This window comes from Carex rostrata, chromosome 20, assembly GCF_964058835.1.
Source record: "Carex rostrata chromosome 20, lpCarRost1.2, whole genome shotgun sequence".
Classification (NCBI taxonomy): Eukaryota; Viridiplantae; Streptophyta; class Magnoliopsida; order Poales; family Cyperaceae; genus Carex; species Carex rostrata.
Genome location: NC_135937.1, coordinates 8,373,240 through 8,398,426, shown reverse-complemented (window position 1 = coordinate 8,398,426; position 25,187 = coordinate 8,373,240). Strand labels below are relative to the sequence as shown.

General features: G+C 36.1%; 5 protein-coding genes across 10 annotated transcripts; 1 reads left to right on the top strand and 4 right to left on the bottom strand.

Moving 5' to 3' along the window:
- Positions 1-2,591: 2,591 nt before the first annotated feature.
- LOC144572098 (uncharacterized) lies at positions 2,592-3,327 on the bottom strand. The gene is made up of 2 exons (XM_078321508.1): positions 2,803-3,327; positions 2,592-2,719 (listed from the first exon to the last, which is right to left on the bottom strand). Exons 1-2 carry the CDS (start codon positions 3,296-3,298, stop codon positions 2,715-2,717), a joined length of 501 nt encoding a protein of 166 aa, XP_078177634.1. The 5' UTR covers positions 3,299-3,327; the 3' UTR covers positions 2,592-2,714.
- A 56-nt stretch (positions 3,328-3,383) lies between these two features.
- On the bottom strand, positions 3,384-4,451 carry LOC144572233 (uncharacterized). The gene has a single exon (XM_078321698.1). The coding sequence runs from the start codon at positions 4,449-4,451 to the stop codon at positions 3,384-3,386; it is 1,068 nt and encodes a 355-aa protein (XP_078177824.1).
- Positions 4,452-9,419: 4,968 nt separating this feature from the next.
- Positions 9,420-10,753, bottom strand: LOC144572428 (eukaryotic translation initiation factor 2 subunit alpha homolog). The gene is made up of 5 exons (XM_078322012.1): positions 10,337-10,753; positions 10,030-10,263; positions 9,744-9,848; positions 9,531-9,633; positions 9,420-9,424 (listed from the first exon to the last, which is right to left on the bottom strand). The coding sequence occupies exons 1-5, from the start codon at positions 10,751-10,753 to the stop codon at positions 9,420-9,422; spliced, it is 864 nt and encodes a 287-aa protein (XP_078178138.1).
- A 2,998-nt stretch (positions 10,754-13,751) lies between these two features.
- On the top strand, positions 13,752-21,072 carry LOC144572709 (uncharacterized). 6 transcript variants are annotated; one of them, XM_078322378.1, is made up of 8 exons: positions 14,283-14,716; positions 15,302-15,357; positions 15,728-15,773; positions 17,086-17,335; positions 19,140-19,292; positions 19,963-20,068; positions 20,156-20,270; positions 20,517-20,657. In XM_078322378.1, exons 3-8 carry the CDS (start codon positions 15,729-15,731, stop codon positions 20,553-20,555), a joined length of 708 nt encoding a protein of 235 aa, XP_078178504.1. In that variant the 5' UTR covers positions 14,283-14,716; positions 15,302-15,357; position 15,728; the 3' UTR covers positions 20,556-20,657. The 6 variants fall into 6 exon arrangements, with proteins under 6 accessions (XP_078178505.1, XP_078178504.1, XP_078178506.1 ...); XM_078322379.1 differs by lacking the exons at positions 14,283-14,716; positions 15,302-15,357 and adding an exon at positions 13,752-14,261; XM_078322377.1 differs by lacking the exon at positions 14,283-14,716 and having other exon boundaries at positions 14,748-15,357.
- Positions 21,073-21,361: 289 nt separating this feature from the next.
- LOC144572431 (uncharacterized) lies at positions 21,362-24,761 on the bottom strand. The gene is made up of 2 exons (XM_078322016.1): positions 22,580-24,761; positions 21,362-22,018 (listed from the first exon to the last, which is right to left on the bottom strand). Exons 1-2 carry the CDS (start codon positions 24,386-24,388, stop codon positions 21,623-21,625), a joined length of 2,205 nt encoding a protein of 734 aa, XP_078178142.1. The 5' UTR covers positions 24,389-24,761; the 3' UTR covers positions 21,362-21,622.
- Positions 24,762-25,187: the final 426 nt, after the last annotated feature.

Genomic DNA, 25,187 nt, shown 5'->3' with positions numbered 1-25,187 from the left:
ATTTATGGCTATTAGATGCTTGGATACCACTTAAAAATAGATTATTACTAGAGATGATTAGAGCAGCTACTATGTGGACTATATGGTTAGCTAGAAATAAAGTTTGTTTTGGTCATACTCCAATTTCCTCTAGTAGTTCTTTAGCTTTAAAAATTATTGCTCTTACTACATTTTGCTGTAAATCTAAATTAGATGAATCTTTCTTTAAATTAACCTTGATTCTACCTATGGATGTTACTGTTTTAAACCAAGCAGCTTCTTTAATAACACTTTCAGACTCAGATACCTAGTGAAGGGTAAGCAGCCCTTTGAACTCGAAGGAAGATCCAACTCCTGGGTTAGAAGAGTTTTATACTATGGATGCTTTACTTCTAGGTGATACTGGGTTAGTAGGGTTTGACATTACTGAGGCTAGGGGTGTACAAAAATACTGTCGACCCACCTGATCTGTCTGACCCGTCCGACCCGACCCGTATTTTACTGGCTTGAGATGTTACTGGGTCAGGTATGGGTTGGATTTTGACAAACCCGTTACTCTGGGTCGGGTCATGGGTTTGCTCTTAATAATCCGTTTATACTCGGATCCGACCTTAAATCTACGTTTCTACATTTTTACATAACTTCTCTTTCTATTTACTCCTCCCCTCACGTTTAAAGCACTCTTTATTTCTACCCAATATGAGGATATTTAAAAGTTTTAAGTTTAAGAGTTTTAAGTTTAATTTGAATTTGAATTGCTATGTTTTTTTATTTCATGGATTTTATATACGATTGTTATATGTCGCTACCTTTTTTTTAGGATGTTACATTATGGATATGTATTTTTTGTTATGAATGTTATATGCTAAATTATTTATATTTTATTTATGTTTGTCACTTTTATTTGTACTTAGTTTTAATAAAAATAGTAAAAAGATATATAATAGATTTTCTATCAAAATTATAACCCGTTTAACCCTTCTAACCCGCATAATCCGTAATAACCTGTATATAAAAAAATTAATGGGTTGGGTTGGATTATGAGTGGGTCAAGTAAATAATTTTTTTAACCCGGTGTAATCGGGTTGGATTCAAATTTTAATAAAATATCATCGACCCGCCCGTTGTACACCTCTAACTAAGGCTACATCTTCTCTTGATAGTTCAGCTGTTGTTGGCTACTTTCTTGGTTTAGATAATTTATTTTTAGTTAATTTCTTGCAAACTTGCCTATAATTGTTTAGATGTCTCCTAAAGGCTTTCCCTTTAGTGTGTTACTTATGTTTTAGTTTTTCAAGTACTTAGTGATGTAAAAACTATGTTGTTTCGTAATGAAACTGGTGGGCACTCCCCACTTTATTAAAAAAGAAAAAAAAAAAAAAAAAAAAAAAACATACAATTTTTCTTGGCCCACATTGTCAATGTTTAAAAACAAAACAATACAAAAAATTCTGGCATGAGAACGACGTTCGTATATGATTTATCCGGACCGTACATTAACCAGAGATTCGTGTCAGATTCTGAATTAACGGATCAGATTTGTCCTTTCTTTTTCTCCACAAAACTGTGAAACCAAAGATGCGGCGGATAGAGAAGTCTTCGCAAAGGGTAACAAATTTACAACAAGGATTTGACGATTTTCACACACAAAAAAATAAAAAGGGATTTGAGCGACCATCTTGTTGGTTTTCTTTTATTATTCCTGTGGTATAACAAAAAATGAAGTGGGTAAAAAGGTCACTGGTTGCATTTTGACCCACGCCATCCGCTGTTCTAATATTTTTTGTTTCCTTTTCTGTGTATCAATCGGTGTTTCTGTTTTTGTATCCAATAGCTAATATTGTTTAGTTCACTTCATACAGTAGCGCATCCGGGAAATCACAGGAAATCTAACCAACATGTCCAAAATACTGTAGAGTTAGTAGTAAGTACGCTGTTGCTAGTGTTTCTTTCTAGAGGATCTGATCTACCTGATCATGATCAGACGGTTAAAATACGCTGTTGGGAAGTAATTCATAAAAATCGTACGATTTTTGTACGATTCTTTGATCTCTAATATTAATGGAATGTATGTTACATGCCTTCAGGGCGGATCCCGAAATTTTTAAATATACCATTTTAAGAAAATAAATAAACCAAAACACCATCGGTGGCTGGATTTAATAAAAATAGCATGGCCGCTTTGGCGCGAAGCGGGTACCCTGAACGTGGCCGCTATGGTGGGAATCGGCCACTATATTGGGCCGGCTTTAGGCCCAGCGGGGTGGCCGCTTTGGGGGGTAGCGGCCAGGGCCGCTTCCTGGGGTAGAGGGCACCCTGATAAAATATATATATATACAGAGTTGTATTATTGAGGAGAGAGATATTCATTTGACGCACAGAGGTCATATGCCACTAGTGCCGCTTCACCCTGTTGTTTGTTTTTGTACTTTTTTTTACTCTAGTGTTGTCATATACTGTGATTTGTTATATCAGGATGCTTATCTTTCTTTCATGTTGTTATTTATTGTACTATTTTGCTTTTATCTTTCAACATTTTTCGTCACAGTAAATCTGAACGTAACGATTTGTAAAACAAACAATAAAACAACAAATAAATCACAAATAAATCAAAACAAACAATAATAGTGCGCCTAAATAGGTGTATGCATGTTAATACAATAAACGAGTAAACAAACAATAAATCACAAATCTAAACTTGACCGTCGGATAAAAATACATTGCTTGCCTCTTTCTCAACCTGAAAATTTAATAACAAAAATGTATTGTTACTCCTCTTTCTCAACCTGAAAATTTAATAACAAAAATGTATGAGTTAACTACCTCGTGCATCTCGAGCAGCTCTATTTTGTTGTTCTTGTGTATCCCGGCGAGTCTGATGTCCTCTCCTTCTATTATGAAGTAAATCAAGCCACATCGGAATCCTATTAACTCGCCTTCGACCCAAGGTAATATTTTTGTCATTTGGAACAAGGATTGGGCCTTCATTTTCCGGCCAATCAGACTGATTGTCATACACATGCCATTCACCCAGCCATGTGTTGATAAGTGTCTGTATGTGGTAGTAGTAATGTACAAACCTTCCAGGGTCAATGCCACGGAGACGGCACACTGCCAGAACATGAGAACACGGTATTCTGTTTAATTGCGGCTTCTGGCATGTGCATGTAACCGTGTTCTCATCCATGATTACCACCGTGTATTTATAATTCGCTTTGGTAGACCGGCCAGAAGCGTCTTTCATGTATGCATTAACTTTCTCTTGTGTGGATGTTATCTCAAACTCGTTCCAGTTGCCAAATCCACCGAGCGTCGTCATAGATTGTGACCTCCCGCACCGTTTGTTAATCAACTACGAAAAATACATTGCTTGAAATTAATAAAAATTACAAAAATAAAATAATTTAATTAAAATAACATACCTCGTGCACACGACATGAGAACTGTTGACCCTGGCTTGCTTCAAATTGCGCTTTTGCCCTCCTTTGAGCAAACCATTGCTGACATTTGTAAAACGTGTCCTCAATTATTGCTGCTACCGGCAACCTACGAGAAGATCTAAAAACATTATTGAGCGACTCGGACCCGTTCGTCGTCATAATTCCCCAACGGAAACCCCCATCCAACGCCTGAAATATCTTCCATGGTTTAGGACATTCGTTCTCATCTTGATCTAGATACTTACCCACACCATCCAACCAATTCAGAGCCCGATCACATACATCTCCCATTGCTTGCATTCCTTGCTCATATCTCCTCATCTTTCTCTTCGCCACACATATCCTGAAGTACTTGATTGCTTCTTCATTGCAATGATTCTTTTTCATATTTTCTGCTATGTGAGTAGCACAAAGACGGTGAACGCACTCATCCTCATCTTCCTCATTCCATCCCAGATCATCCTGTCGAAACACCTTTTTTATGCCCTTACCCCTATCAGTGATGACACACACAAACCTGGAGCGAATTACATTGCGCCTCAACCATTGCATGAACCATGCACAATCTTCAAAATTCTCTGTATCTACCAATGAAAAAGCCAACGGGAGGAGCTGATTTTCTGCATCGTACCCGGTTGCAATCAACATTTTACCTTTGTACCGGCCTGCTAAGAAACAAGCATCAACAGTGATGACAGGTCTCAGGTGTTGGAAAGCCTCTATGCATGGTCCAAATGCCCAAGCCGCCCTATTAAAGTACCTGTAAGGTCCAGGCTCACCAGTTGGATATGAGGTAACATCAAACAATGTACCTGGATTTTTTCGCTTAATTGCCTCCAATAAGGGGACTTTAAGCGCATATGACCCCTCCCAACTACCAAATTGGCAGGCAATTGCCAACTCCCTTCCACGCCACAATTTATTGTACGCTGGTACCTGACCGTTGTACGTTTGTGCACAAGCTATTCTGACAGAAGTGATACTTAAATCTACGTCATTTCTCATGTGCGCCGAGATGCAATCGGCAACCATAGCAGCGGTCAACTGTGCATGATCTATTCTTGTGGCATCCGCATGACAAACATGTTTTGTTGGGCACTTGGATACTTTCCATTGTGTACCAAAACCAGTGACCCTTGCATTAATGTACCAACCACATCTGGGGTCCTTGCACTTGAACCTAATCCGTTGTTTGTCACTGTGCGTATTCTTAATCTCTTTATTACAAAGAATGTGAAACTTGTAAATTGCAGCTTTCATTTCCTCCTTTGAATCATAGGTTTGTCCCTCTGACAATTCATTTTCAAACTCTGCATGTCTACCAAATAACCCCACATTTGCTTCCTGAAAACCTGACAGGTCATTGAAAGCTGCAATCGGGTGCTCAACCCCGCGACCCATTATCCGAAACCCTTTATCAACCTTGAATTTTTTTGTCTGCCCGAGCACAGGCCTCGTATCTGCTGTGTCACTGTGATGGCTCATGCAATCAGGATCAACATCCCCCCAATTTTCCTCTGCCTCTTGTATTTCTGGATCCACCGTCTCCTCAGTTTCCTCCGGATCACAAGGCTGGGCTCGAGATCGATGGGAGTGCTGACTATTAGACGGTCGGTCCCTCTGGACTGGGGCTTGACTACTCTCAGGCATGTCAATCGGCAAAGGGATTCGGGACCGACAGGAGGGCCGACTAGTAGACCGTCGGCCCTCCTGAACTGGGGCATTACTACTTTCAGGCATGTCAATCTGGAAAGGGGGTTGGGACACTGGACTTGAGGAGGTTGAGGCATTAGCCCGAATAGCACCCCGGATTAACCTTGCAAGGGGGTTAGGACGCTGGACTCGGTTAATCTCCACAAAGAGTTCAATTATCTTGTATCCACCCCCAGAAAAACTAATTGTCTGGTTGTACAGTACCTGCCAGACTCCATCATTCTGAACAGGAAAAAGTTGGAACCAAGTTTGGCCTGAACCAGTGGGCATGCTAATTTTGGCCTGAATATCAAGGTCATATCGATCCTGATTCAATCCGAGGTTCTGAGAAATAATCGATTTCAGAACCAACAAATCAGTACCCGAGATTACAGGTATCACAGAAACAGGCCCGATACTGTAATAAACCCCATTAGGGCCTGTTAAAATCTCACCACCAGTGTAAATAGATACCATAACAGCCATTTGGTATGAGTATAAGAAAACCTAAAATTAAAAATTAATTAAATTAATTATAAATACTAATTTTTTTTTATAAGAAAGAAAATAAAATACTTACAGCTGAAGCGGCACTAGTGGCATATGACCTCTGTGCGTCAAATGAATATCTCTCTCCTCAATAATACAACTCTGTATATATATATATTTTATCAGGGTGCCCTCTACCCCAGGAAGCGGCCCTGGCCGCTACCCCCCAAAGCGGCCACCCCGCTGGGCCTAAAGCCGGCCCAATATAGTGGCCGATTCCCACCATAGCGGCCACGTTCAGGGTACCCGCTTCGCGCCAAAGCGGCCATGCTATTTTTATTAAATCCAGCCACCGATGGTGTTTTGGTTTATTTATTTTCTTAAAATGGTATATTTAAAAATTTCGGGGGCGGATCTAAGCAGCTAAATTTGGCTAAGCCATATTTATAATTTTAAAATTTTAGTTATATATATTAAAATTAAATTAAATTTTTATTTGTTTAAAGTTTTTATATATATATTTTTTTAAAAGAGGCAAAGTATGCACATTTCATTTCTAAAATTTGGTTAAATACACGATCCAGTTTGCTTGATCCAGTAAGCTGGAGTTCAAATCACTACATTTACAATCTACTCATTACATACCAAAAGCTAACGAGAAGGAAATACAGTAGCCAAAGCTTGCTATTAGCAAGGCACAAAAGTATTTTAAAGTTGCTAATACTAAACCACAAACTATTGGACTGAGGCTAACTACTACTATTTGACAAAATTGTTGAGGTATCTTCATATTTACTAAGTCATCTTAGAAATATCTCCTCCCTCGATGGGAGCCTCTACATCTGGTTGGAAAGGCACCATCTACATTGGCATGTATTGATTCAGAGGGATGGCATCCTCTATAATTGGAAGTCATTCTCTAATTGCATCTTTGATTTTCTTGCTCATGGTCCCTGTCCAATAACAACACAAAGATTTAATTAGCAAGATTAGAGTTCTAGTACTTTTGATAACACATGTAGTAAAGCAAACCGTCCAACTAACATCACTAAGTACAATAAAAAAAAAAAAAAAAACTGTTCTATAAGTGACACTAAGAGAATAGGCAAATTTAAGTACACTATCCCAAATTGTCTATATGTGCATTACAAATTGGCTTTTGTCTAACCAAAATCAAATTTGTTGTGCTAATGTATAATTAATAGACAGATGATCAATGAATTCATGCATTACACAAAATTAGCACTTAGGATCCTCAACCCAACCTTAATGTAATGGCAAGGTTGTCTTTTGTTTAAAGTTTTTATACAAGTTTTTGACTTCTTTTATAAATTGACAAATGTATGTGTTAGATTTCAATTACCACTAATTGCTTTTTTTTGTATTTTCACATTATTATGTATTTTATAGTTTTGTCTTCTATTTAATTTTTTTCCAATTTTTTTATTTATATCAAAAACATAAATAAAATTATAAAAAATAACCAATTCGGTTATGTTTTTCCAAAACTATCCAAATCGGGAATTTTTTTTCCGGTTTCAACATCCAAAACTGGAAATTTTTTTTCCGGAAACTCAAATCTAAAATCGGATAAATTTTTTCCAATTTTTGGTCCCAAAACCAGACATTTTTTTTTCCGAAAATAGAATTTTCCAATTTTTTTTTATAAACTCATTTACTATACATATATACATGTATTATATTATATATACATATATTATAAAAAAATGAGTTTATAAAAAAAATCCAAACGACATTTATAAACAAAATACCGATCATTGTATGTCTACCATTGAACGAAAATAAGGTTCTAAATAGCACGCAATAGCGCGCTATAGCACCCTAAACTGACCTCTGGTATGGTACCAAGTCCAAACTCAGCAGCCAAGCACTAGGCAAAGGCCGCTGGTATAGTGCAACGCACTAAAAACATCAAATTAGACCTCTTCTGGTAAATCAGTAAGTCTGGATTGATACAGGGACCAAATTATAAAAGTGATTATACTAGCATGGAGAGCATTCAAAAATACATAGAATTGAGACAAATTTCAATTTATTTGGATTTTTCTATAGTTAGTTATGAATTTCCAAAGTTCAACTGTCGAAAAAACTTTAAACAGCCATAACTTTTGCTAGGAAAGTTGGATTTGTGCGTATGACGACTTTTCGGAAAGGGGAGGATGATGGATCCGAATATCACCCAGGAGATCACCCCCGGGTACTCAAAGCATCAGAATTAAAAAAAAACGTTATTTAGGGCCTCAAAAATCTAGTTTAAGTTTTCGTTCGATAGTAGACGTACAACGATCGGTATTTTGTTTAGTCAAAAGCCTAAGATTATTCAATAATTATTCATATAATTATTTTTAAATATATTTACTATTTATTGTGTTCATTTGCCTATCTCCGAGCAAATGGTATATGTCGACAATAATCAAATAATCTAATTATCTCCGAGCAAACGGTAGGCATACAACGATCGGTATTTTGTTTATTAACGTCATTTGGGTTTTTTTATTTTTTATAATATATGTATATATAATATAATATAATACATGTATATATTTATATTTATAGTAAATGAGTTTATAAAAAAAAAAAAATTGGAAAATCCCATTTCCAGAATTTTTTTTTCCGATTTGGGAACCAAAAACAGGAAAAAAAAATTTCCGGATCCAAAACCGGAAAATTTTTATCTGGTTTTAGATTTGAGTTTTCGGAAATTTTTTTTCCGGTTTTGGATGTTGAAACCGGAAAAAAAAATTTCTGGTTTGGATAGTTTTGGAAAAGCAGAACCGAATTGGTTATTTTTTATAATTTTATTTATTTTTTGGATATAAATAAAAAAATCGGATTTTTTTTAGTTCCGTTCTCATCTATTTGAATTTAGTAATTTGATGAGGGTCTATAGAAATTTTAATATGTTTTTCTTTTGTAAAAATATGCTCTGTAATGCTTCTGAATCTGTGCTGTCTCACAATCTTCATTTTCGAAATTTGAAATCTTGGAGAAAAGAAAATTTTATATTTCATAGATTTTTTTCTTTTTGAGAAAGAGAAAATATATTGATTTAAAAATTTGGACCATTCAATAGTCTGATTGACTTCCTGTTCAAATGAATAATAAAATACATGAAGAATTTTAATTTGTTTTAATGAAATTAATAAATTACTATCAGGCAAAGCCTGCATGCTACATTCAAAAACACATGAAGAATTTTTTATTTTTCAAAACCCTGTAGATAATTTATATATATTTTTTTACTGCTGTTATAATTATGTATTTATGTGCGAATCTTCTTGTAGTAATAATGTCTTATTTCTCCTATTAATACACCAGATGCTTAGAAATTCGCATATTCACGGTTCGAAAACACATGAAGAATTTGTGTCTGACATGAATCGTGTTACCTATCTACAAGACAGTTATTGTAAAAAAATAAAAAAAAATAAAAAATTATTGTTATGTTTTTCATGATGAAATTTACACCTCTCTTTAACAAATTTAAATGCATAAACAATTTTAATCCTGTGTATCTTTCCAGCTGCCATATTTTTCCAAAATATAATTAATGTTGTGATAATTTATTAATTATTAAATTTCCATAATTACTATATAGTATTTTTTTTTATTTTACATTGAATATGTATGAAAATTGGCTATTTCAAAGTTTTGATGGGATATTAGATATTTTGGTATTTTGATGGAGAAATTGGCTATTTCAAAATTTTAGATGGACACACTGGAAATTTTCCCTTAATTTTTCTAGTTTTGGAGCCACATCTTCTCCATCAGATCTGCTAATAGTTTGTCTTCCCGCTAACCTACCTAAAATATCAAAAACCAAACCAAAAGATTTAACTTCAAAATTAATTATGATTATTATTCATCATGAGGAGAGTAAGAGTAACTAGAATTATAGAATAAAACTTACAACTCTAGCTGCCTCCTTAATTACCAGCTTGCCCTTGTATTTCTCTATTTCTTCTGAACAAGCCTTGATTGCATTTGTCAGAACAGATATCCCTTTGTTCTGTGCATTTAGAAATATAACCGTAAAACAAGAAAGGAAACAAGCTTATGGAAGACAATTAAGCACAAAATGGATAATGAATAGAAGAGAAGAGGAGATGATTTAGAAACCTTGTCAAGGGTCTGAGTGGTTAAAACATAGAGGGGAGCTGTTACCAGCTTTATCTTCACTGGACAATCCTCATTTCCAAATGATTCTGCTTTCCTCAATGCTTTCTTATAATAGCAATAAAAAAGAGCATTGGCAATTTGGCATTAGTAAATTGAAATATATATTATGTTTGTCAGGAACTATTCCAGTCACTAAATCAATCAGTGATTATCAATTATGAACTAGCTAGCACTAATTGGATGTATCTACATCAAAGACTTGTTGGATTCAAAAGAGATAAAAGACCTGTATGTGGAGCACACCATCAAACTGGTAGCATCTGATCTCAATATTAGCACGGATCTTGACAGGCTGGGGCATCATCCTGCGCCATATGTTCTTCACCAGCGTATCCTTCACCTCCTCTGTAACTGCTGCCACCACCTTTGTCACCTCTTCACCATCTGGACCAGCTTCCTTTACTTCCTTTGTAAGAAAATTGAGGATAGAGTCGGGATCCGTAGCTATCAATTTAAAGGCCTATGATCAAGAGACAGAGAAGCTAATTAGAAAAGGCCAAAGATTCTAGGTACAAAAATTGTTGATCAAGTACCTTGTAGGCATGGCCATACTTGCGGTAGAGAGGCCAGCCGATTGTGGTGTAGAGTTCCTCTAGGTCGATAGAGTGGATCTTTGCCACATGGCGCATGATGGAGTGCACCAGCTTCGACTTGTTGTACCGTTCCTCGCATGCCTGTACATCCTCCTCTGACACCGTCTTCTTTGACAGGTCAATGTATCCCTTCTCCTTGTCAACACGGAGGACGATAGCAGGCACTAGGTGGCCCACCTTGATGAGGGAGGAGATGGAGCGGATGCGGCGGCGGCGGCGGAGGAACAGCTCGGATAAGAGAATTATTCCCTTCATGTTGTTGTACTCCAGAAGCGACACGTAGGCACCCGTCTCAGTGATGTGGTGGACCTGGATCATCACTGCCATGCCCACCTCGGGGTACTTCGCCTCATACATCCTGCACTCTAGATTTGGGTTCACCATGCTCCTTGCTCGAGATTGATTATCTTGCTTTTGCTCTTTTTTTTCTTCTTTTTTTTCTTTGAGGGTTTAGGTTTAGACTTTAGAGTTCTTGGCCACCAAGGTATCTAGTTTCTTTCTTTTCCTATGTTTTGTTTTGACCGTTTGATAATGATCCAACAACCGAAACAATAAGGTTATAAATATTTTTTTATGTTTAAAAAAAGAGTTAACGATATTAATTGATGCTTGTCGGCCCAATACAAATTATATGTATAGGATGTTCATGTATTTTTCTATGTTTTGAGTTCTTGGCCACTAAGGTATCTAGTTTCTTGTTTTTTCTTTGTTTTGTTTCCTTCCTTCGGCTATTTAGCCGAAAATTTTATTTATACCATAATAAAATAAAAATGTCTCGTTTGATCAGAATTCTAAAAATACTCCGGTTACCAAACATCTATGTGGCTGGAGATCGCCAATTGACCCTGCAGTTCTTGTATAGAGGCCTCCAAATGAAATAGCGGCTCCATATTTTTTTTTACATAAAATTTATTAACTAAAAAACAAACAAAAAAAAACCTTGATCTTTTTGCCGTTAAAAAAAAAAGCAATTGAAATTGGCGAAACCTTGGTCTCTGTGCCGTTTAAAAAACAAAAGAAAAAAATGGGACCGCTATTTCATTTGAAGGCTCTTAGACAGGAGAGTCAATTGGTATTTTTTTTCCCTTTTGATATCTTTTCTCTTGATCCGTTTATACAAATTCGATTTAATAAGTTGCCCCAAAATTCAATTTAGGGAATTAATCTTTAATACAGGTAAAGGAGATGTCTACCATGTGTTCAGAAAGGTTGCGCAGCACAACTGGGAATTGATGAAGTTGTACTACGTACCATAGGGTAAGATTATGTGATTTGAATACTTGTTTTCATTTTGGCCATTACTTACTAGTGTGGTGGAAAGTTCCGAGCTATTTACTATTAACCTATTGTAGCAGATCTAACATCTCATCATGCATGTTTAAGATGATTAATTATATTTTAATAGAACAACTAGCTAGCTAGACTAGCTATTTCCTTTATCGATGACACAAGAGGGATGTATATATATTTACTTAGGATTAGTGAAATAATCATTTTCCTAATTAAAGAAGGGGCCAGGGTTCATAATTGATGGCAAATTGGCAAATCCTTATTAAAGTATGAGACTGGAGACATCATTAATACTTAAGAGGGGACCTTGCATGGTTTTAAGGTTTTTAGATCTTGCTTTTTTGTTTCTTTATATGATCATATCCTCTTTTTTATACATCTCAAATGATTAAAAGCTAAGCTTTGAGAGGTTTCTTTGGCTTTATATTGCTTATTGGCCTCTGTAAAGACTAAAGAGTGCCTCTAGTGCGCCAGAGTTTGCTTTCTGTCTTTCTTCTATAGCAAGCAATGCTCATCTTTATTTTCTTTTCACAATCTGCAACTGTACTAGGAGAGTGGTATTTTGAGCTAAGTTTTTACAATATTGAGCGATGAGAGAAATTTTTCTCACCAAATATCTATTGTACCCTTCCATTTTCTCTCTTCATTATCAATCTCAATTAATTCAAAGTTAACAAAAGAAACAATTAATAAAGAAAATAACTTCTCACGTAAAAACAAATCTATTTTGATCCCTCATCTCTCTCCTTCACCAATAAGATATATAATTCAGTCAGAAATAAAACGAAACTTTTGTTCAAATTTTCTAGAATGACTCTTAGTAAATATATATCCTAATACAAAGTATGCAGAGAAGGGAAATTTAATTTTTTGAGAAAAAAAAATATGAATTTTGCCCACATTTGATTGATGAATTTGTAGTTACAAAATTTGTATCTACATTAAAATTGAAATGCATAATACATTTGAGTTGAAACTATTATAACCCGTAATTTTAATTATTATTAAATAATTATAAACATGGTTAATAACATATTTAAACAAATCAGCGATAATAAAATTCTCAACTAGTTAAATTTTTTTAGTTAATATAAGAATAAATTTTATTTTAAAGATATTTATTAAACCAACATATAGATTTCAGATTTATTAAATTAAATCTGAAAGATTAATCCGAAGCATTAGATTCGGAATAAATAAATGTAACGATAGAAGGTTAAATGTTTACGTAATTTAAGATACAAATTTCACGATACGTTTAAAAATAGGGAAAATAAATATTAGCAAATTAAAAAGAACAATTAAAATATATAGAATTGTGTATTAAGACAAATTAATAAAATTAATTTTTACATGTGAGATTCTGATAAGTACGATATATTAAGAATGGGATGCTTGATAAAAATTAATAGAATAATTCCATCATTCCCCTCACCCCTGTTCCTCCATTTATCCCCCACTTTCTCTCTCCAAATTAACTTCCCTAACTACCTTTTATCCCCCCATTAATTCCACTACGAATTTTCATTTATCCCCGCATTAATTACTATTAAGCATTCTTTGGGCTAGTACAACTAGTAACAATTGAAAGAAATGCGAAGTAACAAGAATGATGAGTTGATACCTAAATATACAGTGCTCCAAATATAAAGGGTCTGCACCTCCTCGTAACGGGTCAGCATCTCTTCATAACGGGTCAGGTTTTGGATTCGGGTTTCCCATAACGGGCGTACCAATTAATAAATCCAACAATTAGGGGTGTTCAAATGGTTCAGTTTATTTGATTTTAAACCGAACTATAAAATTCGGTTTAAATGGTTCGGTTTTTCGATTTAAATGGATCAGTTCGATTCATTTTTTTATTTAGTTCGGTTCGGTTTAGAAACTTTTGAAATCGGTTGAACCGAACCGACCGAATTGGTTTAATGAAATCGCCAAATTATCGCACGCTGTTTGGTTCGGTTTATTTTGATACTTTGCGACACCCCCTTTTTCTTTTCACCCCTTTCTTTCTTCTTGGATTCTAGCGCCGCCTCAAGCTTCTATCTCCGCAAGAAGCTAGAGAAAGAATTCCACCCCTTATCTATACTCCATGCGTTGAAGAGCTAATCAATGCTCCATTTTCAGAATTTCTGCCTCCTTTCTGGTTCTAATATTTCTTCTCTCAAAAACTCGTCAGTTATTTATTGGTTAATTAATCTCAAACGAAGAAGGTATGTACTTGATCAGTTATTTATCCAATTCGAATTTCTTGCTAGATTTCTTGCTTTAGTCAAATCGAATTTGGCAGTAGTTCAATTTTTTTTTTTTGGATTTCTTACTTGAGTCTGCTAAATTTTGGTTCAACAAAACAAATTGAAATTTACTTCGGTTTGTTCGGTTCGATTATAATTCGGTTGAGAATTTTAGTTCGGTCGGTTGGTTCTATTTTTGAAAACCGAACAAAACTTTGGTTTGTCTATTTTAGTTCGGTTTCAACCGAACCGACCGTTTGAACACCCCTACCAACAATTACCATTCCGATCTCATTGGTCTGGAAGCATTTCTTGCGAGCACAAGGGTTCTCAATCTGAAGGTAAAAACCCCCTCCAAACTATTTAAAATCTGTATCAGTTGTTGCTGGATTTAATTTTTCTTCATTTATTTCTGATTTTGAAAAAAATTCCTAGGTTGTCAAGAAGATTTTTTTTTTTTTAATTTCTCACTGTTCACTTTCACAATGTGTAGATGTCACCAAACAGTCTAATATGCATTTTATCTATGCATTTTACAACACCTTCGACTTGAGAAGCAAACAAAATATCAAGTAGATACAGGGGTGAAGGTAGGTAGTAAGTGCCTACCCCTGAATTTTTTTTTTTTTTTTTTTTTGGACCAGACTTTTTCACTGGACTTGTCTACAACAACTTAACGTATCTGCTCCGAGAACTCCTGCGCGAAGGAAAAGGAAAGGAAAAAGAAGCGACTCCACTCCGCCAGCCGCTGCGTGAAGAGAAGAAGCCCCGCCTCCCTTTCTTGTTTCCTATGAATGTAACGTCATTTACATGTTCAACATATACCTGAATCGTTGATTTAATATTTTCAGAAAAAATTCATCTAAGTCGCGTACCGGAACTGGTACTGGTACCAAATTTATTTCTTTAGATATCAATACGAAATTTGATTTCATTCATCAATTCAACTATCCATAGGTCCTTCAATATAGTGTGGAGTCACTTAGTTCGAATTAGATCATAATTTTCTCATGTCAGACCGGTACCTGCCCTTTCCTAGAACTGACAAGGTGCAATGGTAATAACCAGAGAAAAAAATTGAAATTAATGCTATTTTCAGAGTTTGGCAAATTGTCAGAATCAATTAAATGATTAGAATTGATTTTTAATCTGATTCAGTTCCCAAATGACTTGAACAAGTGGGAATTGATTAGAATCTGATTACAATTAAATGACTTGAATTTCTTGTTAATTCAGTCTGATTCGGTCTACTTATTGGGTCTACTTACCATTAGAATTGCCTCTGTACTTGCTTAGACTCTTTTGATGTTCATTTATGTTAAATTTTTTGTTTACAACTATTTATATAGTTATGCTTGCCTACCCTTGTTTGAATTCCTAGCTTCGCCACTGAGTAGATATACTTACTGAGAAGATATTGAGGCGTGAAGAACTTAGGTTTGTCCATTCTCCCATATTTGGTCCGACCTGTGACCCAATTAACCAGACAATTAGGAACACTAGAGTTACAAATTTACTGTTGGAATGCTGGTCAAGAGAATTATTTAGGAAATTAATTTCTTTTCCTAAGTACAGGGAGATAATTGTTGCTCAATAACTCTAGATTTTGGACAAGGTTGTCGTTCCACCAGGGTAATCATTCAGACCTGCTCATTTCTGATTTGTCGTTCCACCAGAGTTATCAACATTTTCCTCTTCTTTCTTGCTTCACCCGGAGTAAAAATTGCAAATGAGCATCTTTTTAAGCTGTTGTAATCAAGCAGAAAATAAATACTTTTAATATTTTCCTCATGTGAATTCACAACAGGATGGCAAGTAATGAAGATTATTCGCAATTAGACATCTCTGTACAGGTTTATACTCTACCTTAAATATTCTCTTCATAGCGTCATGTAGAGTTTTGCTAAACCCGTTAGGGGTTCAACCCGTTTTACCCGGTCCGTACCCGTTACCCGAGGTACCCGTACCCGTTGCCCGGGTACAAACGGGTAGACGGGTAGACGGGTACGGGTAATAAATGGACCGGACAACCCAATTTGAAAAAAAACCCGTTGTACCCGTACCCGTTTACCTGTCTACCCGGACCCGCCTACCCGTACCCGTCTACCCGCCTACCCGTACCTGACCCGTTTCAAAATTTGAATTTCAAAATATTTTTGGCGGCCTACTTTTAGAATTCAGATTCAGTGCAATACCTGACTGAGTAGAATGAGATCTGAGCCGTCAATTTTAATTTGGCATGAATCTCAAATTGACCCCTATAGAATTCAGATCCAGTGCAATACCTGACTGAGTAGAATGAGATCTGAGTCGTTAATTTTAATTTGGCATGAATCTCAAAACGGACTTCGGGATATGTCCTTTAACTTGGCACGAATCTCAAAGCATAAAAATTCAGAAAAAACAGAAAAGAAAAAAAAAAAAAACCCGCCCGTACCCGGGATACCCGTACCCGTCAACCCGCAACGGGTACGGGTAATAAACGGGTAGGGTAGAGGTTTTGGGAAAACTACCCGTCTACCCGTTGCGGGTTGTACCCGTACCCATCCTACCCGTCTACCCGCCCTACCCGTTACCCCTAACGGGTTACCCGGAACGGGTCACGGGTAACCCGTTTGCAAACCACTAGCGTCATGCATTAATTCCTGCACATGGTAGTGACCAGACATGTACCGGCTATTGACGTAGGTTTTATCTTTGGTATAAGTTTCTTTGTTTTTCTTTTTCATTGCTTTAAATTGGAGCTCCAATGAATACCACACATTTATTGCTTCTTTGCTGCTAATTATCAATATTTCTCTTGTTTGCAATTGTGAAGAAAATTGTACCATTCAACTAAGGTTAGGCAAAAAAAATGACTCCCTGTTCTGTTTCATATCAACTCAGCAAATCAATTTGGTACTGTGTAATACAGAGGGAATGAACACTTCAACTCACTCTGAGTTAGTTTATGTTGGGCTTACTAAAAGAAAGGAGCTTTGTGGGTATAGTGGAAAAGAGTACTTATTTGCCATGGTGAAAGAATGTTGGCATCTATCTGCAAATCTCCTAAAATATGAGGTGTTATTAGCAGAACAAAAGAATGTTCTTCATGGCTCTTCTCTTGTGTCATGTGTGCTTGATTTGTGAAGGTTCATACTTGTGTAAAATGTGTGAAAATTTTAGGAAAAGGACAAGCTGGTGGCAGAGGTGATCCGCTATGTGCTTTTTAAGACGCATCAGAGCTCAGGTTGCCCCATAAGGAGGGAAGAATTGACCCAGATTGTAACCAAAAACTACCATCAGAGGTCTCTGCCGACGCTTGTGATCAATGAGGCCAGAGGGAAGCTCTCTTCTATTTTTGGTTTTGATATGAAGGAATTGAATCGCATGCGACCTTCCTCTAATCGGTCGGCAGCTCGGGCTTCTCAGCAAAGTGAGTTATTGTTATTTTATATAAAGTTGCATGAATTCTCCCTACAAGCTGAAAAATGTAAAAAACCTTGCAAGAATGAAAGTGGCTTCTTGTTTTCTTCAACAGATACCAACACTCACAGGGGTGTGCGAGTTTAGTTTAAATAAGTGTGGAAGACATTTTAGGGCGAGTCCTTTGGCTGAAAACTTCTATTATTGCCAGTGTTCGACTCGCTTTTTTATCCATTTAATTGTGACTAAATTAAACAAGTCCCTTAAATAACCTTCTGAAAGCTATACCTACTTCACAGTAAGACTCGTATATCTGAGTGATATCACCTCCTTTCCCAATATTGATTTTAGTGGAAAATTCATTTGAACCCTGATTGAATGCCTGCAATGATTTTAGTGGAAAATGTCAGCAGCTTTCAAAACCATGAATTTTCTTTTTTATTCGAGCAACTTCAGGATGGCCCTTTAGGTCACCAAATTGTTGTAATGATGCTGGTATAGTAGAGATATCATGGCTACTACGAAGCACAGAAAAATGTCCTCTTACCCCTGACATCTGTATTTTTATTCAAAGATTGCCAAAAACTTGATGCAGAAGAGGTCCTTCTTTTACCAGTTTAAATATTTTTTATTGGAAACTGCAATAAATAGTTAGAAAACAATTAGCAGAAAAAAGTTCCATTTTATTAGAATGAGGGAACAAAGATGGTCACTTCAGTTATAATTTAAGAAGTTGGTAGATAAGAGTCTTATTTCTTTATTTATTTATTTGAGAAAAGTAGACGCAGCCTCAGGGTTCATTAGTAAAATAAACCAAAATAAAGAAGTCATCACAAAAAAAAATTTACTACTGCACCAGATGAGCCATATTCACCCAGTGATGTACCTAACCTCCTAAACCTAGCATAAACCCAACACTGATAACACCTGGTACCTAACCTCTTTTGTGCAGATCCAAGCAAGAAACCTTAAACCCTACATGAAAACCGTAAAAGCCAAAATACAAAAGATATAATAGCATTAAGTCCAATACAGCACAAGTACCAAAGAAACATCTAAAATTACCAAAATGCATCCACTTCCAACTAAAGACATGAATAACACTGTTGTAGCACCCCCCCTTTTCGGCAAAGATATCACTCTCACATGGTAATTATGTCAGTTAAGGTGTCAATGCAAGTGGGCCCAACTGCAGTAGTAAAGCTGAGATGTCGTCAGGAAGAATTCTAGCAAGACTCCCTTGTGAGCTCCAGCCCCCAAAAAATTTGCCAAGAAAACTATTAAAGCACCAATTATCCTAACACTATTGCACTTGAACCCTTGGAAACATTTTATTTTGCTCTCCGTTCAACATCCTAATTAAAGGAAATAAATCTTTATCATACTTAAAATTAAAGCATGACAAGTAAAAAAACTAAAAATCCAATTCCATAGCAGTTTTGCCAAGAAACAATGTAAACAACATTATATATATGAGTGTATGAGATTCTTTTCTTTTTTAATAGAGTGGTGTGATTTTATTGTTTTTGACAAGCATAGATCATATATTCCATTTTATTGGGTGCGTAAAATTGTGATATTTTACAGGTGTGGACTTGAAATTATTCTTTGGTCAATTTTTTGGGTGCCGGCCTGAATTATCTTTGGTCAGTCTGTCTGTTTGTGTTTATAAATTTATTAGTACCAAGTATCAAACCAGAAAGCACTCCTTGTTTTGTACTTTACAAATATGTAAGAAAATATTTGATAGTTTCACTTCTTCAAGGAATATCAGTATAATGTTCTCAAACCTAAAAGAAAGTGCACATGTCCAGGTAATCTTGATGCAAAATCATACGTCATAGTTAGTCAGCTGCCTCCTGATGAATATACGAAGTACGTGGAGAATAAGGAATCTTCCTACTTGACTGGCTTTGCTTTTGTCGTTCTTGGTATAGTCCATTTGGCAGGAGGCAAATTAGCAGAAGGTATGTATTTCTTTTATCTTCTGTTGGTTTGTTTGTTTGAAGCAACATAACATGTATAATTTTAAGCAGTATACAACATTTTTCATGTCTTTGTATAAGACCCAAAAATTTAAGAAAATATTAAGCAACACTGAATTATACTATTAGATTGGTTATGGAAAAACGGCTTTTTAAAAGTGTTTACGTTTTTACTCTAATGCCACTGGCATCCTTAAACTGATCAAAAGATCAAGTGGACTATATTTATGTGGTGGTCTTTAGTTTATACTTGAATTTTGGTTGAATTAATATGAAAAGGTTATGGGCAGTTTAACTTGATATGGGTTTTAACAGCTAAGAATACACCTTAGTGCAAATACAAAAACATTGCATGCCCTTTTGGAAATAGGTAATATATTGTCTGCGTCTGCAAAAGAACCTTATTTTCCTTTTTTGTTGTAAGTAGAAGGATTCAATTTTGGTTCAGCTTGACTGTACAAGCTTTAAAAATAGGGTCAGGTACACCCGTGCTGAACCTCACTGAGCAGTTTCAATGCAGTCATATATCCCCTCGAGTTTTTATTAGCCCATAACTAGATGTTTAAGCATAAGGCAAACCTGAATTGAACAGTAATACAACTGAAAAGAAAGTTGAATGGACTTAAATGATGTGTTTTTTATGTGCTTTCAGAAAATATGTGGCATCAATTGAGAAAACTGGGCTTAAATGAAAATGAGGAAAAAAATTCCATCTTTGGTAATACTAAGCAAACTTTGGATTTGCTTGTCCAGCAAAGGTAAAATTTTCTTTTTCCTTGTTTTTTAATCTAAGTATATATGATCTACTACTGGGATATGTTTATCAAGATATCAATCATTGTTAGATACTTGCAAAAGGAGAAAGTTGCAGGCCCGGAGGGCAATACTGTTATGTATGAGCTTGCTGAAAGAGCGTTGGATGAGTCTATTAGTGCTAAATTGAAAAGTTACATTGCACAGGTATGAGACAAATAAGAAATTAACTTGTTTTCTTTTTACATTTCTTTTCACAAGTCTGAAATACCTATAACAAAACAAGTTCTTAATTTTAGTTTACAAATGTGGTTACTTTGATGACTTGTTAATTCCCTTCTCAAATCTGACCACATTTTCAGAAATTTGGATTGATAATAGAAATATAAGATGCACACCAATATTTTTTTCTCTCTCCCTGTCTCTCTGTAAAAATTATTATATTTGTGTCAGGTTGTTAACAAAGAAACTACAACAGAAGCGGATGACTAGCTGATACACTGATCCTTGGTAACAATCCATTTGTTTTATTAATCAGCAATTATTAAGTTTCCCTGACAATGTCTTTTTATTGGATTGTATGCAACAGTTGCTTTGAATTTCTTTTTTCTTTTTCTTTTTCTTTTTCTTTTTTTGAGAGAAACTCGTAGTTGATCATTTACTCCACCCAATTTGAGAGTTAGTAACTGACATACCTACTTTTTATCCTTTCCTTTTAAAGGCTGAAGAGAGTGCTGTAGGGTGTCATGGATGGTGAAAAGAGTCGTATTCTTTTGAAGGAAAGCGGAAATACAAGTGTGGACTTTTCAGGAAGAAAATTAACCTTTTTTTAGTGGTGTTGAACCTTATTATCTAGTAAAATATTTTGTTTGTTTCAAGGATGAGATTTGCTTTTTTGTCAGTTTGTCACCTCTGAAATCCCTTTCGATTTCTCCTTTATTTCCTTTTACACTAAGTAATGGCTGTAATTAAATCCTGATCTATTGACTAGCTAAATTTTGTAGTGGTAGTTAATTGCATAATTATCAAAATAATTATGCAAAACTTTCAAGGCCCGAGAAAGTCGTTTGTTGGGAGTTATAGGAAACGGACGTCACGTACTTGGTCTAGATGAAGGGAGTAGCAACGAATTTATCAAGCTCTCTCGAAAGAGATGCAATGAAGTTTAAGCTCTCTGGAACGATTGATTATCATGGTAAGAAATGCTTTTAATTACCTGCTTACAAAGCAACTTGGGCTCCTAACTGAAAGTCTAGCACATTATTAACTAGCATTAATCTTAAATAAGAACACTATTACATGACAACAGATCACAAAATCATATAAGCAAAATTCCCACCAATTGTCGCATGATAACAATGGTAAATCTCCACAATTTTGCTAACGCTGTACAAAAGCTTAACCGAGTTAAATTACCTCCAAGTTAAAACTAATATAATAGAGGTAGTAAATGGTTCAGGCCCAATCACTCAATAAGACCAATGACCCTACAGTCAGTTTCTCTAAATTTCTAACAAGCTAGCACTAAAATGGGGATGCTCCAGTCCCAACGTTCCTCATTAACCAAGGTGACCATGACCTGCAAACCTATCCTTGCATGATGGACAAATAGAACCGACTGTGTCTGACTGTTGCTCAGCCAATGAACCATCATGCCTAAACTCTCGGCTGCACCAGACACACACAGAGGTGAACTGACATGGGGCCGGGGGCATCATCATTTTGGTAGGAGGTGATGTCAGGCCCCAACCCAACTGCAGACCCATGCCACTGATCATTTGAGGTGGCGCATAACCAAACATCATGGTTTGATGAGGCACTGGAAAGTGCAAAGGATTGTTTGAACTGGGCATGGCAACGTACCCAGAAGGTTCAGGTGGAGCCAATCTCATCCCACTGAAGCTAGGCAGTGCACCATTATTCTGGCTTAGATATTGGTACCCAACATTATTCAACTGTTCATTGATAAGCAAAATAACATGTGTTAATCAAGGAGAATATATCTTAAGAAAATAAGAAGACACTCTATCGTGGCAAAAGATTTGTCACCATGGATGAGGTTGCCTAATATATATATGCATAAATCCCGATACACAACCCCAAAAAATGAATTTAATAGACATGTAAAATATTTAAAATATTGCCATAAAGAGCTCCATAATTGCATACATTCACACATACAGATTCCACAGGGCACTGACTTAACCACGAAGCACATTTAAATTAGTATCCCACAGGCTATTGAATTCCAAATTATCTTAGGATATGTGAAGTGTGTTCCTGTGACAAATCTTTCTTATACCAATGCCTTGAGAATCCCAAAATATCATAACAAATGATCTTGAAAGTTCAAAATTGGTATTGCAATAGGCAACTTTTGGGAAATTTTGAGCCATTTTAAGCTGAATTAGAGCCTGACTTCAGACCCAACTTCCTTTCCCTAGCATTACAATAGTGTTCGCAAATAAAAATTTCATTTATATTGATCAAGGCTAAAATGACAGTTTGTCGGTTACCTTATCTTGCATCATGTTGGCTACTGGAACAGTACTTGCTGATTGAACCAATGAAGTATAACCTTCCAAGTTCTCCTGCATGGTCATCATCTCCATAAAATTATGGCCTGTGCCACCACTGACTATATCTTCACACCCTGATGGATTGTTTTGAAAACGGGTTTCAAGCCCTGTGTCCGGTTTCTCCCACTCCTCAAGCAATGAGTCCCTCGAGTTAATATCAAACCCACTCCCATTCGGCTCGTTCACGTTATCTGAGAAACAACTTGCAAAAAGATCTGAGTTGTAGTCCACTGTTGGAGTGGTGGTCAGAATAGTCTGACTAGGAGTTGTATTACTGTTGGCTAATTTATCAACCTCATATTCTATCTCATCATTGTCGATCCTGTCTGAAGTGTTATTGTTGAGATCAAGAGATTCAGATTCCTGACATGTTTGGTTAGTCTCAGCTAGAGGTGCGTTTGCATGTGCATTAGCATTTGCAAGCAATTCAGAGAAGGTAAATGGTCTTTCTGTCAACTCAACTTCCTTAGGCTCACCAACTGAATCACAGTCCATAAAGCTGGTCTCGTCAGACATTGCTCCATTGTCATTTTCAAAGAGCATTCTATGGGTAGCACTGATGATATCTTCGGGTTTGGACCCATCATCGTCTATATCATAATTATTAAGATCAAAAGTTTCAATATCAGGACAAGCTTGTTGACTGGCTTCCAACAAGCAAGTGCCTGCATTTGCAAAAGTGGAATCAAAGATGCCACTATTAGGTTCAACTTCCACATGGTTCAGTGCTTCACTAGCTTCAACCTCTCTAGTTTTAGAGTTGCCTGCTTCATGAATCATAGCTAAATTATTAGTACCATGTTCGTCCTCCATATTATTTTCAACTTCGGAGTCTTTCTCAGAAGTGACAGGAGAGCAACTTCGGGACGAATTGCTCTTGTCAAACATAAGTGGGATATTACTGTCTGTTGCATTTCCATCCTGATAAACTTCTCCAGATAATGCAACACTGGCACCCGAAATACTATCTAAAGGCCCACAAACTGCCTGTTCAACTTTAGGATCAGTCAAACCGTTGCCTTTGTTACCCTCGAAAGATTTGTGTTCTGACATTTCAACACTTCCATCTTTTTCAAGTAGCATGGTAATAGGCTTAGTGTGGTTCTCAGGGTTCTCAATTGAGGAAGAAGCTTCAATTATTGCAGCTTCTGGCTTTATGTCATTTTCGGGGTTGTCAATTGAGGGAAGAAATTGAATTTCTGAAGCTTCAGACTTGTTGTGTTTTTCAGGGTTTTCAACTGGAGGAACTTTGGCCACGAAAGTTTGAATATTATCAGGGTTTTCAATCGAGGTAGGAGCCGACACGGAAACAGATTTATCATTTTTACGTTCTTCAATCAAAGGAGGTAGAATTGCCGGAGCCTTGCCATCTTCAGGGAATTTGGTCAAGGAAGAACTTTGATTGACCATTGCCGAATCAATCTTAGGGTCTTTGATCAAGGGCTGAGCTTGAATTTCATTAATTTTGTCAGTTATGGGATTTTCAATTGGGGGAGGAGTTTGAATCGCAAAAACCTTGTCATTTTTAGAGTTTTCAGCTGAAGGATGGACTTGAATTGCAACAGTTCTCTCCTTTGTAAATTTTTCAATAGAGGGAAGAACCTCAATTCGAACAACATGATCATTATGAGGATCTTTCTCATTTTCCAAAGTTTTGACCATTGGAGGACCTTCAATGGCAATAGGAGCAGTGCCAAAATTGTTTTCATCTGTGTTAAGGCCTTGATACCTGACATGAGCCCCCATGTGACTGACATAACGGGTCCTCTCGTCAAAAGTTTTGTTACAGAACTGACACACGTACTTGCCATCCTTCACCAGAGCACCATCTTCTACAGGTTCGCAATTGCGACGCCTCTTTCGACTTTTCTGGTGAAATGAGAGCTGATGTTGGAGGTACTCTCCCTTGTCACCAAAGCTTAGGTTGCACTTGGTGCACTCTTGGGTACCATTATCGATGCCCGTCGGATGAGAAGCAACAGCCAACTGAAAAATTAATGATACTAATGTGAGAATGAACTGAGAATGAGAGGTATAATTATGATATTTCCTAAATTGCACCAGAGTTTAACCTTATCAAAATAGTGAAGGATATATTAACAACCAATTTTTGTTTCAGAACAATGACAATTTATGTCAACATTTGTCAAAAGGAAAAAAAAAATGCAGTTGACTTCTCTATGATTTGAGATGGTCATCAATCAAACTTATTGCAAGAATAATAAACCTTCCCTTTTTAACACGTTCGACGGTTGACCAACATGTTCTCAAATTACACTATATTTGGTAAACAAACTTACAAAATCATACAGAACAAATCTACAGTTTTTAATTTTTTCATTTTGATAATTGTTGAGTCAGTGATCAACACCGTTACAGAACAAACAATTTTCTTCTCAACCGAAACATATTCCATTAAGAAAACAGACCACAATTCTTCACACAGTTTCAGTTGGAACCCCATCAATTATGTTATTCACGATAAATGACAACAATTAAACAAAGGCAAAGTCAAACAAGAAATGACAAAGTTGCTGAACTTTTG